The sequence below is a fragment of the Balearica regulorum genome, chromosome 2, assembly GCF_011004875.1.
Source record: "Balearica regulorum gibbericeps isolate bBalReg1 chromosome 2, bBalReg1.pri, whole genome shotgun sequence".
Lineage (NCBI taxonomy): Eukaryota > Metazoa > Chordata > Aves > Gruiformes > Gruidae > Balearica > Balearica regulorum.
In genome coordinates this window covers 61,462,912-61,476,502 of record NC_046185.1, presented here as the reverse complement: position 1 = coordinate 61,476,502, position 13,591 = coordinate 61,462,912, and the positions used below count along the sequence as shown (strand labels likewise).

At 36.6% G+C, this 13,591-nt stretch overlaps 1 protein-coding gene across 1 annotated transcript in view; it reads right to left on the bottom strand.

Moving 5' to 3' along the window:
- The window catches only part of CCDC102B (coiled-coil domain containing 102B), a 188,768-nt gene that overhangs the window by 118,256 nt on the left and 56,921 nt on the right, over window positions 1-13,591 (bottom strand). Inside the window, exon 5 of the mRNA XM_075744533.1 lies at window positions 12,056-12,160. Within this exon, the coding sequence (XP_075600648.1) occupies window positions 12,056-12,160 (105 nt within the window). The remainder of the gene's footprint in view (window positions 1-12,055; window positions 12,161-13,591) is intronic.

Here is a 13,591-nt window from a genome sequence, read left to right as displayed (position 1 = left end):
TGATGTATTATAACTAGCTGTTTACAGAAGGGAGAAACAGAAAAGATCTTAAAATCTGGCAGTCTTTTTGTCAAGATACAATAAGGCAGGACAAACAGGATATGAGGAAAAACTTGCAGAAGTTATGAAAACTATTATTAATCCTTTTTCTAACAAATCAACAGCAAGAAACCTTCTGGTCTCTTGACCATTACACAATCAATATGAAAAATGAAGGAAATAAGATGGTGACTTGAAGTCATGGCAGTCCAGTGAGGTTCCCACTGACTGGAAAATGGGAAACATAACCACCATTTTTAAAAAGGGGGGGAAAAAGGAAGACCTGGGGAACTACAGGCTGGTCAGTCTCACCTCTGTGCCTGGCAGGATCATGGAGCAGATCCTCCTGGAAACTATGCTCAGGCACATGGCAAATAAGGAGGTGACTGGTGACAGCCAACGCGGCTTCACTAAGGGCAAATTGCACCTGACAAATTTGGTGGCCTTCTACGATGGTCTAGTGGAGGTTGTCCCTGCCCATGGCAGAGGGGTTGGAACTAGATGATCTTTAAGGTCCCTTCCAACTTAGGCCATGCTATGATGAATTTCCTCTATATTCACATATGAGAAGCATGGAAATAATCCTGTGCTCATATTTTATATATGGGCTACATCACAAGATCTGTCTCGAATTGAACATTGTCATGAAACAAACAGACAAAATGGGTAATTAAAAAACCCTGGGACCAGACACCAGTTGTTAAAGAATTTAGAAGGCCTAGAAAACAGCTAGCATGATAACAATTTTTAAAATGCTTCAAGAGGGTAGGGGGAAAAAAAAAAAAAGCAGCCAAAAAAAGACAAAAAAAGACAAAAAAAAAGACAGACCTCAAACCTGTAACAGGGCAACTGACATTCTTAATTATAAATAAGATGACACATGGATAAATATGATATATTGAAGAAGAATCAAAACAATTTTTGTGCACGAAAATGTAGATCTTACAAATCTATTTCAGTTTTCTGAATGAGTCAATAAATTGAATCTGCTGAGTCCTAGGTCTAGACAGGCCTTCAAATGGCTTTTAAGAAAGGCCTTCCACTATGATTCTTATAGAAACTTAGCTGACTTGGAAAAAGGAAAGGCCTGCATATACTGGAATACCTAGTTATTAAATTAGAAAAAAAATAAGGGGGAAGGGAGAGAAGAATAAATGACCAGTTTCCAGTAGACACCCAAAGGGAAACATGCTTGGCTTTTGCCACAGAAAAAAGAAGTCAATATTATACAGGAAGGTAAATACAAACAGAAATAAAGACACTAGGGGGATTAAAACTAGTAAAAGCCTTCAATACTTAGTGATGAAAAGAGAAAAAATATAAAGTAATGAAAAGCAAAACACAGTTCTAATTCTACTGATACAGGTGTAGCTCTGAGTTCACTGTTATTACTCAAAGTGAGATCTCACAATTATAAAAGGTAACCTGGTAAAAACCTGGTAACACCCGCTTTTTTATATTTTAAAAAATATTGTGCAATAGCATTAAAAAAGTAAAGAGAAGATTAAGAGTTATTAGGAAAAACATATTAAGCATAACAGAAAATATAATTATTCCAGTCATACATTAACATCCTCAATAGTATATTTCTGTTTACTATTGTATCCGCCCCACCCCACAACCAAATTATGTAAGTTTGAAACTAAAAAGTCAGAAAAATAATAATAAGCAATTGATGGTAAGGAATTGCTGGTATACGATACTTTAGATGAAGGGACAAAAAACAACCACCAAACCAAAATGGAATTTGCATATAGGATCCTGGGGTGGATGAAGAGGGAACAGAATTAATTATATATATCAATATAATGAAATTGCAAAGGTAGATTTAAAGCAAACAATGTCAATATTTTACCCAACGTACAGCTAAATTTATAATTTTTCATGGTAGGCCATAATGAATATTAAATATTTATATGTGTTCAAAAATAATTGAAAAAAAATTTACAGAAGAAATATTCAGTAAGAAGTATTAAAGTTGGTAAATTGCCATAAATTGCTAAGAAGCCATGACAGTGCTCTGGGAAAGTATTCTTGTGCTGCTCTTACTAAGTCTTCCATACATACTCATTTTTGGTCAATGTCAGAAACGGGATACAGGGCTAGATGAGCTTTTGTTCTGATGGCATGCAAGTGCTCTCACACTACTCTGCCAAAATAAAAAAGGTAACTGGCATTTAAAAGCAAGCTTCCCCAACTGGCTGGAAATAAAGGGAGAGTGATAGTGCAATAAAGTTTAAAAGTTAAAATTTTCTTCTTATTTCCCTTAATTGATCATTTGAACATCCTAACCTTTGAAAAGCTATCTATAGAAAAATGAAGAAGGGAAAAAAGAGAACAATACAGGCTTCATAAATTTGAAAAAAAAAAAAAAAAAGAAATAAAACTTTTTATGAAGTGTAAAAACTTTCTTATTGTTATATGTAATTTACTGCTTAATGAAAAGCTTGAATGGAAACATTGTATCTTGTACACATCTATAATTGCAAGCATGATAGTCAAATAGGTGTTAATCTGCCATATGCACTTCAAGATATTTAGTCTGCCACAAATAGCCTGCAGTGACTTTTAAATAGAAGACAACACTGAGAAATTCAATGTAAAAAGAAGGAAATATTCTAACTAGACATTTCCATGAAAAATTAAAAGTTTCATAACTTTGGTCTCATCACTGAGGTTGAATCACTGAACAGATCTCCTCCAACTAGACCATCTATTATTTTATGATTAGACTATATGCCTTAGTAAACTATCATATTAAGATATTCATGCTTTTAAATCTTTTTTTATGAAAGATATGGGACAATACTAAATACGTATCCTTAAGTAAAATCAGAATCTTGTCCTAATTAAGAAAAAATATAATGTAGAATAGATGATTATACACATGCATCAGCAAAACCTACAGCTTTTCTGGTTTTTATCACGGCTATAAAATGTGTAATTTAAAATTTTTATACAATCTTTGAAAATTTTATCACTACAATTTACTGGCCTATTCAAGAAGTTAGAAAATACGAAATAAAATATTAAACTTAAATGAAAAATTTGAAGTATACTAATATTCTTAAAGTTATGCCACTGGTCACATGCAAATGACAGATTCATTTTTAAACCTGGTCTTTGACCTCCAGCTTCTTCTTGTCAGGAATTCTGAATTAAATATTTCTGAAACTGGAAATAATTTGGTGAGGAAAGTTCAGAGTGCTGAATGTTGATCCATGACAGTTTGTAATCCAATTTTTTTTTTTTTTCCTAGCTATTATTAAACATCAGCATAATTTGTTAGTGGAAGTGAACACATCTGTAAAATTCCCTTTTTATTTGTTTTTAGCTCTACACTTTAGTGGGTTTTATAAAGAACTGAAATAAGCATTTCACCAGAAAAGTAATTACAGAAGAAAATCATATAAAACTAACTGTATCGCAAGTGGTAATTCTGACAAAACATATTGCCTTTTAAAAACCTGCTAAGGGAGCAAATTGTACAGCCAGTAGTGCTTTACTATCACAATAACCAGCCCCAGAGGTTTGCATTGAAATAAAGATAATTCTCCATTGGATGAACAGTGCTAGGGGAAGTATCGAAGGGTTTAACAATGATACCATCTTCTCTTAAGTTTTGTTCTGATGAAGAGTAAAAAAAAATTAATAAGTCAGTCCAAGAGATCTGTGACTCAAACCAGAAATGAAACACTTGGCAATTAGTATAAGCCCTTATTATTCAAACTTTTCTCACATCATCCAGGCAAATTATAGAATTCCTCCTCTGTACTATGGTACCTCCTCAAAACACCTCTGGCAGATCCCATGCATTCAGATATTGGGTAGACAGATCACTGTCTACTGTGATCCCTGTTGACAAAGCAGCAATTCGCATCTCCTTTTGTATTTGGCTATATTCACAGCAGTAAGTCAGCACAGCAGAAGTCGGTAATTAGACAACTGCAGCAGGTGCTGAGGCCTGTGCGCAAACACAAGAGCCTTGGTTTTGCCTGCTCCTGTGGCTCTCAATCCATGTGCAGTATGAGGCCGTCTCAAGAGCTGTCTTTGCTTCAGCACAGTCCACTCCCTTAGGGCTTGGAGTAAGGGCTGTGAATATCTGAAGCAGAGCTTCCCACATAGTTTCTTTCAGAAGGAATTGAGCGTGCACAAAATCACTCTACACTAAAGCAATACCAGTTAAAGTGGGGATGATGAGGGGATCTGCCTTAAAGCCACACTACTTCTTTGAACCAAAACGCCAAGGTGTGTTAATGCAGCTGCAGCATTTGTCACCTTACCTCATTCCATTTATTTTTCTCAACTAATTCTTAAATTTTATTTCAGAACTGTACTTGTAAATACTGTTCTAGTTAAGAATTTCTCTCTAAGAATAAGTCTGTCTCTTGTTAGAAGTGTTCTGCTGTGCTGGGTTAACCTTGGCTGGCTGACAGGTTCCCACCAAGTCTCTCTCACTCCCCCAGCTCAGCAGGACAGGGGGAGAAAATAAGTTGAGAAACCTCATGGGTCAAGATAAAGGCAGTTTAATGAAATAAACAAAAGCCACATGTGGAAGCAAAACACACACGCACCCCCCAAAAAAAACCCCAAACACCCACAACAAAAAAACAAACAAAAAAACCCAAACGAAAACCAAAAACCCCAAAACAAAAAACCCCAACCCATAAACAGAGATGCATTCTCTACTTCCTACCAGCAGGTGATGTCCAGCCACTTCCTGGGAAGCAGAGCCTGAGTACACAAAGAAGTTGCTTCAGAAGACAAACACCTTAACAACAAAGGTGTGCCCCCCACCCCCGCCCCTCACTCCAGTTCTCTTAGCTTTTACTGCTGAGCGCATCATACGGTATGGAATATTCCTTTGATCAGTTTGGGTCAGTTGTCCGGGTTGTTTCCCATCCGAACATCTTGCCCACCTCCAGCCTACGGACCTTTGAGCGGGAGGTTGGAGGGACAGCCTTGATGCTGTGCCAGAACTGCTCAGCAACAGCCGAAACACCGGTGTGTTATCAATGCCATTCTAGTCACAAGTACAAAGCACAGCACAGCACTGTGTGGGCTGCTTGAGGATAGTTAACTCCATTCTGTCCAGACCCAGTACATTCATGTAAACAGTTGGAAGAAATAAAAATTAATAAACTTCAAAATGACCCAAATATTTCTGTGAGAAATAAAATACAGTATGAACAATCTTTTTAGCTGCCTAAATGTTTGAATATTTTATACTATTTTTCTTAGCTAAAGAGAAAAGCATTTAATATTTCAGTTGCCAAAACTGTAACTAAGATTTTATTTAAAAAAAAAAAAGTAATATATGTGCTTCATATACATATAAAAAGTGTGTTACTAAGATGTGATCTGAGTCAACAACAACTCATCAAAAGGGTTTATATGTGGTAATCCATTAAAACACAGCAGACACTAGAAGAAGAGAGGTCTGAAATATACAGCGATCTTTAAAAAACAGTCTGTTCCTAACTAGAGATGAAAAATAGTTGGCAGTATTTTTCCCTGAGTCATGAAGAAACAGAATCTTATGATGCTGCAAGTTTAAAAACTGTGGTATTTGCAGTTCCCTTTCTTGGGAATCAAGTATGCAACCCTTATTTCTATGAATTTACAGTGTTTTTTCCCTTTAGTTAATACACCCAATACTTCAATCACTTTGAAATCTTTGTCATACAATTGCATACCAAGACAGACCACATTATATGTACTTTGGTAGTCTGTTTGAAACAGTTGCTTAATCTACAGAGGAAGGAAGAAAAAGATACTATCTGGATAATAAATCTGGAAGTGAGTGTAAGCATATTATAACACCTTCCTTAGAGATGTACAGAAACAGAGAACTTGTGTTTTGAAATTTTTATTAATTTGATTTTTCTAGATCTTAAAAAAGGAATGATTGAACTTTGATTTCTTCTTCAACTAAAAAAAAATTATTTAGGAAGTAGTAATTTAGTCTCACAGCCTTTACTGGTGTTTTTAGTTAAAGTTAGGAAGCATGTCATTCACATTGTAACTACTCCAATATGAAAATTTTGTATCCATAAAAGTTAGAGTTTACACAGTGAGACTGTGAAATTACAAAGACTGTGAAATTACAAAGATGAGATCATTGACTGGCCCAGAGGCTCTGTGCACCCTTGGCATTGACATTGCAGGGGTGCAGCTGCCAACTGGCTACTTCTGCAGTGCTTCTGCTGGCACTGGCGATTTGTCTGACAATCACAACATTATCTGAATGAAGCTATTCCACCTCATGGGTGGTGGCAAATGCCCTTTGGGGGTGTTACAGCAACGGAAGCAGGGTAACTAGTTTCTGCCGTATAAGAAAACCATCTTCAAATACATTGTTTTGTAATTAGGAGGAAGAAATACCCCTTTCACATCTTTTGTCTAAGGAAAAGGAGAGAGTGGATATTGTCCCTCTATTTTAAAAATACAAAGAAAACCAATCTCATTGAAGTTGCTATCATAAAAATTATTTTTTGTCTATGAAATGTGAGGAACACACCCATCTCTGGCATTGTGGTGGGACGACCTTGGCTGGATTCCAGATGCCCACCCAGCTGCTCTCTCACTCCCTCACCTACAATAGGCGGAGAAAATAACATGGAAGGGCTCATGGGTTGAGATAAACTACACTCACAAGAAAAATAGACTTGACTTGAGGAAAATTAAATTTGTTGCAAATTAAAAACAGAGTAGTATGGTGAGAAACCAAGATGAAACTGAAAACATCTTCCTTCCCTCTCACCCTTCTTCCCAGGCTCAACTTCAGTCCTTTACTCCTGACTCCTCTACCTTGTCCCTCTCTGCCCAGATGGGGAATTACAGTTTGTGTGTCAGTCCATAACAGCTCCTCTGCTTCTCCTTCCTCCTCACATTGTTCCCTTGCTCCAGCTGGGGGTCCCTCCTACAGGATACAGCACTCCATTAACTACTCCAGTGTGGGTCCTTCCCACAGGCCACAATTCCTTGGTCCAGAATGAGTCCTTTCCAAGGGGCAAATCTTTCAGGAACAGACTGCTCCAGCATGGGTCCTCCACAGGCTGCAACTCCTGCCAGGAGCCTGCTCCTGCATGTGATCTCCATAGGCTGCACCTTCCTTCAGGACATGTCCAGTTGAGCTGGTGTGGGGTCTTCCACAGGCTGCAATATTGATATTTGCTCCATCATGGCCCTCCATGGGCTGCAGAGGGACAGCCAGCCTCACCATGGTCTTCTTCACAGGCTGCAGGGGAATCTCTACTCCAGCACCCGGAGCCCCTCATCCCCCTTTTCTCTGGCCTTGGTGTCTGCAGGGCTGTTTCTCTCACGTATTTCCTCACTTCTCCCCATCACACACCTATCACACACTGCTCAGCATTTTTACTGTATCTTAAATGTGTTTTGACAGAGGTGCCACCAGCACCACTGATGGGCTCGGCTTTGGCCAGTGGTGGGTTCCTTTTGGTGCCAGATGGAACAGGGCACAGGGCAGCTCCTGATCTCTTCTCACAGAGGTCACCTCTGCAGCCCTCCTGCTACCAAAACCTTGCTATGTAAACCTAATACAGACAATTTTTCAAGTTATTTGCATAAAAAATTGAGTGCTTCCTACTTTTGAAAAGTCAAACCTAAAATAATGATGATTTTAAAAACATCTTGTTAGGTAATGTTAAGCTAAAATGGTTTCATCTTAAAAATATGTGTTGTTCATCATTCCATCTTTAAAATCTATGGATTTTTTTTCCTAAGAATATTATAAAAATATCATATTAAAGGTGGAAATTAAAAAAAAAATAGTCTACGCATCCACAAGCTCCACAGTTCAGCAGGCTTTAGTTAGATTCTGTACAAGTCCACTACAAAACATATTCAATTAATCAAATATTTAATAACCAGATATTTACCATAATAATTAGAGATAAAGAAAAGAACAGCTATTGTTCCCCAAAATTAATTTATAAGCTTGTTTCAAGGTCATATTCACAGATGAAATAGAAAATATCTTTCCATAAACAGCATGTTTTGGATATTGATCTGTACCATCAACAAGGGGTTTTTTTCTTCATTTTATCCCTTCCTAGATGAACCAGTTTTAGATCCATCTAATATTTGTTGCCATGCTATTTGTCAAATAACACAGCTATTAATTTAAATGGTATTCTCCATTCCAAGAGGTACAATCGATGAAACCACATAGTAACAATGTCTGATCTGAATTGTTTCATCAATTCTGCTTATCTTGTACAACAGAAGTTAGCCTTTCAAAAACTGCATATGGAAACATCTTATACCAACATACTGCCAGCTAAGAATAATTTTAAGGACTCACATGTTGTGCAAAATATGATTAATAATAACTTTTGTGTTCAGAATTTCAATCTGCATGATTTACTACCATAAGTGGCAAGAGATTGCATAAATTCTATATTCTGTGGAGGTATACATATTAAAGAGCAAGACAATTAAGTGTCAACATGAAATCATTTAGACAAGGATGTAAGGACTTCAATTCTGTATTTTGATACTGTGTTTAATCTTAGTAAAACTGTTATTAAAGAAAAAGTGTCATCATTGTTTGTTTATACCCTTTAAAATATGAATCAGCCATACATCAATTAGTAACACTGTATATTGTTCTAAACAACTACTATAGATCTCCCAGATCATCTCACAAATACAAGTTTTGGAGAAGCTAGAGTATTAGGCAACTGTGTTTTGATCTGGAATTCATTCCATAACACATTACCCGTATCCCTTCTGTCTACTTGCTAAACAAAGTCCTAATCATTCAGATTAAGATGCACAAAGATATTTAGACAGCTGTGGTTTCAATCTTGCATATGATCCCCTTTGCTAACCTAAACATCTAACCATCACCCATATTTTACAGAAATCATCCTTCTGTACTCTTCTAACCCTCCACATAACATGTTGTTTTATTTGAACTCAAGATACTATCACAGAAAAAAAGGCTCCTGAATCAGAATTCAAAGCCATTGTTTTCAGGTTATTGATAGTATTGGTGCAAATTAGATAGAGACAGTCTCAGAAATTACAAAGGTTCAACAGTGACATTAGAATGTGTCTACATAGGAATAGATGGGTTCCATCTAAGACATAAATTGAGTTAGGCTGGAATCCTTGAAAAAGCTGTTCTCTCTCCTTTCTGAACTCCTGTTTTTCATTTAATGGCAGCAGCAAGATTAAAAAAATATGCTAACTAACTCTACAAACCACTGTCTTCTCCACATATGGCTGGCCAGGTCTCCAATGCCACAACTGATTCAGAGATGAACTTTTTGCTAGAGTAATTTTTCTCATAAGGATGTTTCTATCTCACTAACTTTTTGCTGCTGTGAGTAGAGCTCATTGTGGCATTAAGGATTCACCACAGTCCTTCTTTCCTCTAATACTGCTGACCTTTTATTTCACTCATATTGTTAATGGGTGTTTGGTGTCACAGAAGACTGTTTACAGTTGTACTGTTTGCTTTGCCTGCAGCCAGAGGCCAGGAGTACTGGGCACGGTGAGCAATTATGCTTAGGATACTATGGCAGGCCCTGACAAGGACTCCTGGCTGGAAATGTTGCTGAAGACTACAAGACTGGTCAGCCTTGGTGGTGATGCACCACAGGGCATGGTTCCTAGCCCAAAATGGAGAAACTACTCCTGGCACAGCAAATGCCTCAATTCACAGCTCTGGAGGGAAAATGTTCCCATCAAGGTCATGCTATCTCCCCGAGGCTGGGCAGGTAGAGGCAATATTCTTGCCTCTAGATGGCATGTTCCAGTCAAGAAGTTCTGTCACCAAGCTGAAGGAAGAGGCCAACAGGAACCTTGTAAAATTCAACAATCAAAGTCCTGCACTTGGGAAGGAAGAGTCCCTTGCAATAACAGAGAGGTGGTGGTTTTTCCAAAGTAGCTGTTCCTTGGGGACTGGCTGGGCATCAGTCTGCTGGTGGTGTGTGATTGCTTTTGCATCACTTCTCCCCCCCCCCCTTCTATTTCCCCCCTTCACTTATTAAACTGTCTATCTCAACCCGCGAGCTTTTTCTCTATTTTGCCCTTCTAATTCTCTCCCCCATCCCGCTGCTGGGGAGTGAAAGAGAACTGGGTGGGAGCTTACCTGCCAGCTGGGGTCAACCCATCACAAACATGCTGCCCAGAGAAGTTGTGCAGTCCTGGAGGTTTTTGAGACCCCACTGGACAAAGCCTTGAGCAACCTCGTCTGACCTCAGAGCTGACCTTGCTTTGAGCAGGAGGTTGGACTGAAGATCTCCTGAGGTCCATTCCATCCTGACTTGTTCTGTCATTCCATGATTTGCAGTTCTTGTGAATCAGAGATAGAAACAGCTGCAAACAAATCAGTTCCCACCCTAATCTTTTGATGGTAACTGTTACCAATCTGGCAGATGACGGATAACATAGTTTCAGCTGACAGTAAAATACAATTTTAAACTTTTTCCTTTACATTGATAAACAATAGTTTTAAATCAACAGCTATGAAAAGGCAAACACTGCAGGGACGTTCACTTTTATAAGGAAACAGATGACTGAGCTCCATCTCTGCCTTTTGACTTTGACAAAAAGTTGTGAAGTTCTGGCTGTTAGAGGTGTGAGACTAACAGACAGAACTGACACTAACAGACAGAGTTCATCACAGATGCCTAATATTCTATGCAAGTAACATTTTAAAAAACAAACAAACAAACACCCCAGCACAGCCGTATAACCAAAAGATATTTTAAATACAGTAACAAGCTTTATCAGATGAGCATCTTTCTGGCCATATCTCCAACCTCAAATTACTTGCATTACAAAGAAATCATGAAAATGCTGGTATGATATGGTATGATATGCTGTGATATATGATACGATAAAATAAATACTAGTAAAGGAAAATCCAAAGCAGGTGTTTGTTATGTAAGATATTTTATAAAAGTAAGCTATGCCTGAATTGCATTTTGCTGTTCCTGAGCAATCAAAGAAATATAGAAAAAACATATCATTACATTTAAAAACAGACTTCAAGTACAGAACCTCTCTCTCTCTCTATCTTTCCCAAGAGAAATTACCTATTGTAACTACACCCCAAATCTAGTCCTAGTTACTTAGACTGCCATTATTCAACAGCAAATGCAAATAAAAGACATTAAATTATTTCTTATTTAGGCAAATAAGAATGTTACTGTTTCTGACTGCCCAACTTGTAACTTCAGGTATGTACATTTATTGATTGGTTAAGGGTGGGTTTTTTTTGCTTTATCTTACACAGCTTTCAGAGTCTCAATGAAAGTGGGAGCCTTCTGGTTTACTACTTAATTACTGGCATAGAAAACCATAGAATATTGGCATAGAAAACCATAAAATAAATTAAATGCCCTCAGCTAAGAGTCTCTGAATAATTTATCACATCATTTTTAACAGCACAATAAGGTTTAAAAATGAACAGATCTTTAGAGGAATAATAAAAAAAAAAAAAAAAAGAAAAAAGAAAAAAAGGCTTTTCCTTCAGTTCTCTCTTCCCTAGGAAGAGATTCAATGTTCAGTAAGACAGAGAAATTATTTGTCTCACAGTTTCAAATTATTTGACTCAGAGTCCTTCATCAGCACTCTGTAGCCACCAAAGCTTACTTCATCTCTTCTGTTCCTCCCAGTCTTCACTTTTGCTCCCTAGTGTTGTCAGACTTGTCATTTCCACCTGCTCCTTTTTAACAATGAAAAGATATTTCTTTCTGTTTCTGTACCCTACAGAAATTCAAAGTCACTGAGTTCTAATTGTCCAGGTTTAAGATACAGACAGGGCTGTTCTCCCTTGAACAACCCTTCTTTTAGGGATACATTTTGACATTATGAAATAGTAATTCTTTTTGGGAATGTTCTCCAAGTAATCAAACTAAGCAATGCACATAACGTATTTTTAACTGGCAGCTTACTTTGTGCATTTTGATGATCACAACTCAATTTAGTTAGTGTTGCTTTATTTTTCACTTCCAGAAGTCCCTGAATTTTTTTTTACCTGTAACTTCAATCTTCTGTTCTCTTCTTCCAAACTTTGCTTTTCTGCTTCAAGTGTCTCTCTCTTTGCCCATTCAGAGGTATTCTCAAACTGCAGTCTTTCCAGCTGGGAAGGGTTGGGGTGGGAGGAAGAACAATTGAAAGAGAGAAAAAGAAAGAGGAATAAAATTATTAAACCCCCCTGGTCTTTACTGAGTGAGGCTAATGGCTTCACCTCAGTGTAAGGTGAGCATCTTAGAAATCAGTCCAAGATAAAGTTTTCCATGTTTCATTAAGTACTTGAAATTGAAAAGAAAAAAACCAAGAGAGTCAATTTTTCATTAATTGTTCCTTTAAAAAAGTAAAGCACATGTAATGTTTTAATACAGTAATTGGTAACCAAATCTTATTTCATTCCCTGCTCTTTACAGAACAACAATATTAAAAAAAAAATTGTTTTAAATAACATTGAGACTGGGTTTTGTCTGACAGTGTCAAAGTTCACTTTTTATTCATTATATTATGATGAAAAATCATCACATTTTTAGTTATCATCTCTTTACACTTTAAAGGACTATAATGAATATTCATTCAACTGAGTTCTAAAGTATGTCTTCAGTACTAGAACCTGTTATCCTAATAAGCAGAGGAAGAATTTTTAAGTTTTCACACTACTCTGTTTCTTGAGGTCACAATTAATAGTCTTAAGGGAAAAAATTATCTTCTATAGCAAATGCTGTAACCCTAATTTAGGATAACCAAGCTTTCTGAATTTATTTATCTAATCCACATACAGGAAGAATTAAATATATCAACAAAAAGCCATGTTACTAAGTGATATAAAGTAATTATCTAACAACTGATTTTATTTACTCTTTGGAGACAACTAGACAGAGGTTTTGTTAAGAATGTATGAAAAGTTCCTTAAATTTCAAAAGAAAAATGGATAAAAGTAATTGATTTGTATAACACAAAACAGGTACTTATCAGGTACTAACATATTTATTGGAAGACGATTCTTATTGACATGTACTTACTATTAACAAGTTACTATTAACTGGAACTTGTGAAAATATTAAAAGAGAATAAGACAGAAATGAAAATAAGTGAAAATGCAAGATTCCTATTCTTTCAACTGAGATGAAAAAAAGGAAGAGAAATATATAAAAGTAAAAATTTTAAGAACTTTACAATTTTCAATTTTGTGAGAACTAAAATCAGGGTTTTTTGATAAAAGTAGAGTCTGACAACAGTACAAGGCACTTCCTCTTTGAAGAAACAGGATATTTGTGCCAACAAGGCTTTAGAAAGAGCCAGAGAGGTGTAATCTCTCAGATACTGGTTACTTTTATTTTAAAATCAATTTCTGGCAAATAATAAAAAGCTACTGAACATGAAGCAAAGAGAATGAGGTGTTACAGAATCAGAGAAATATAATTCAGACACTGTGAGTTGTAACAATGTTGTTATCTTGCTAAATCAAATAGTAAACTTCTCTGTTCCCACCTTATTTCTGAGCAAATAAAAATAATTAGAAACTTTATAAAGTTAAAGAGTC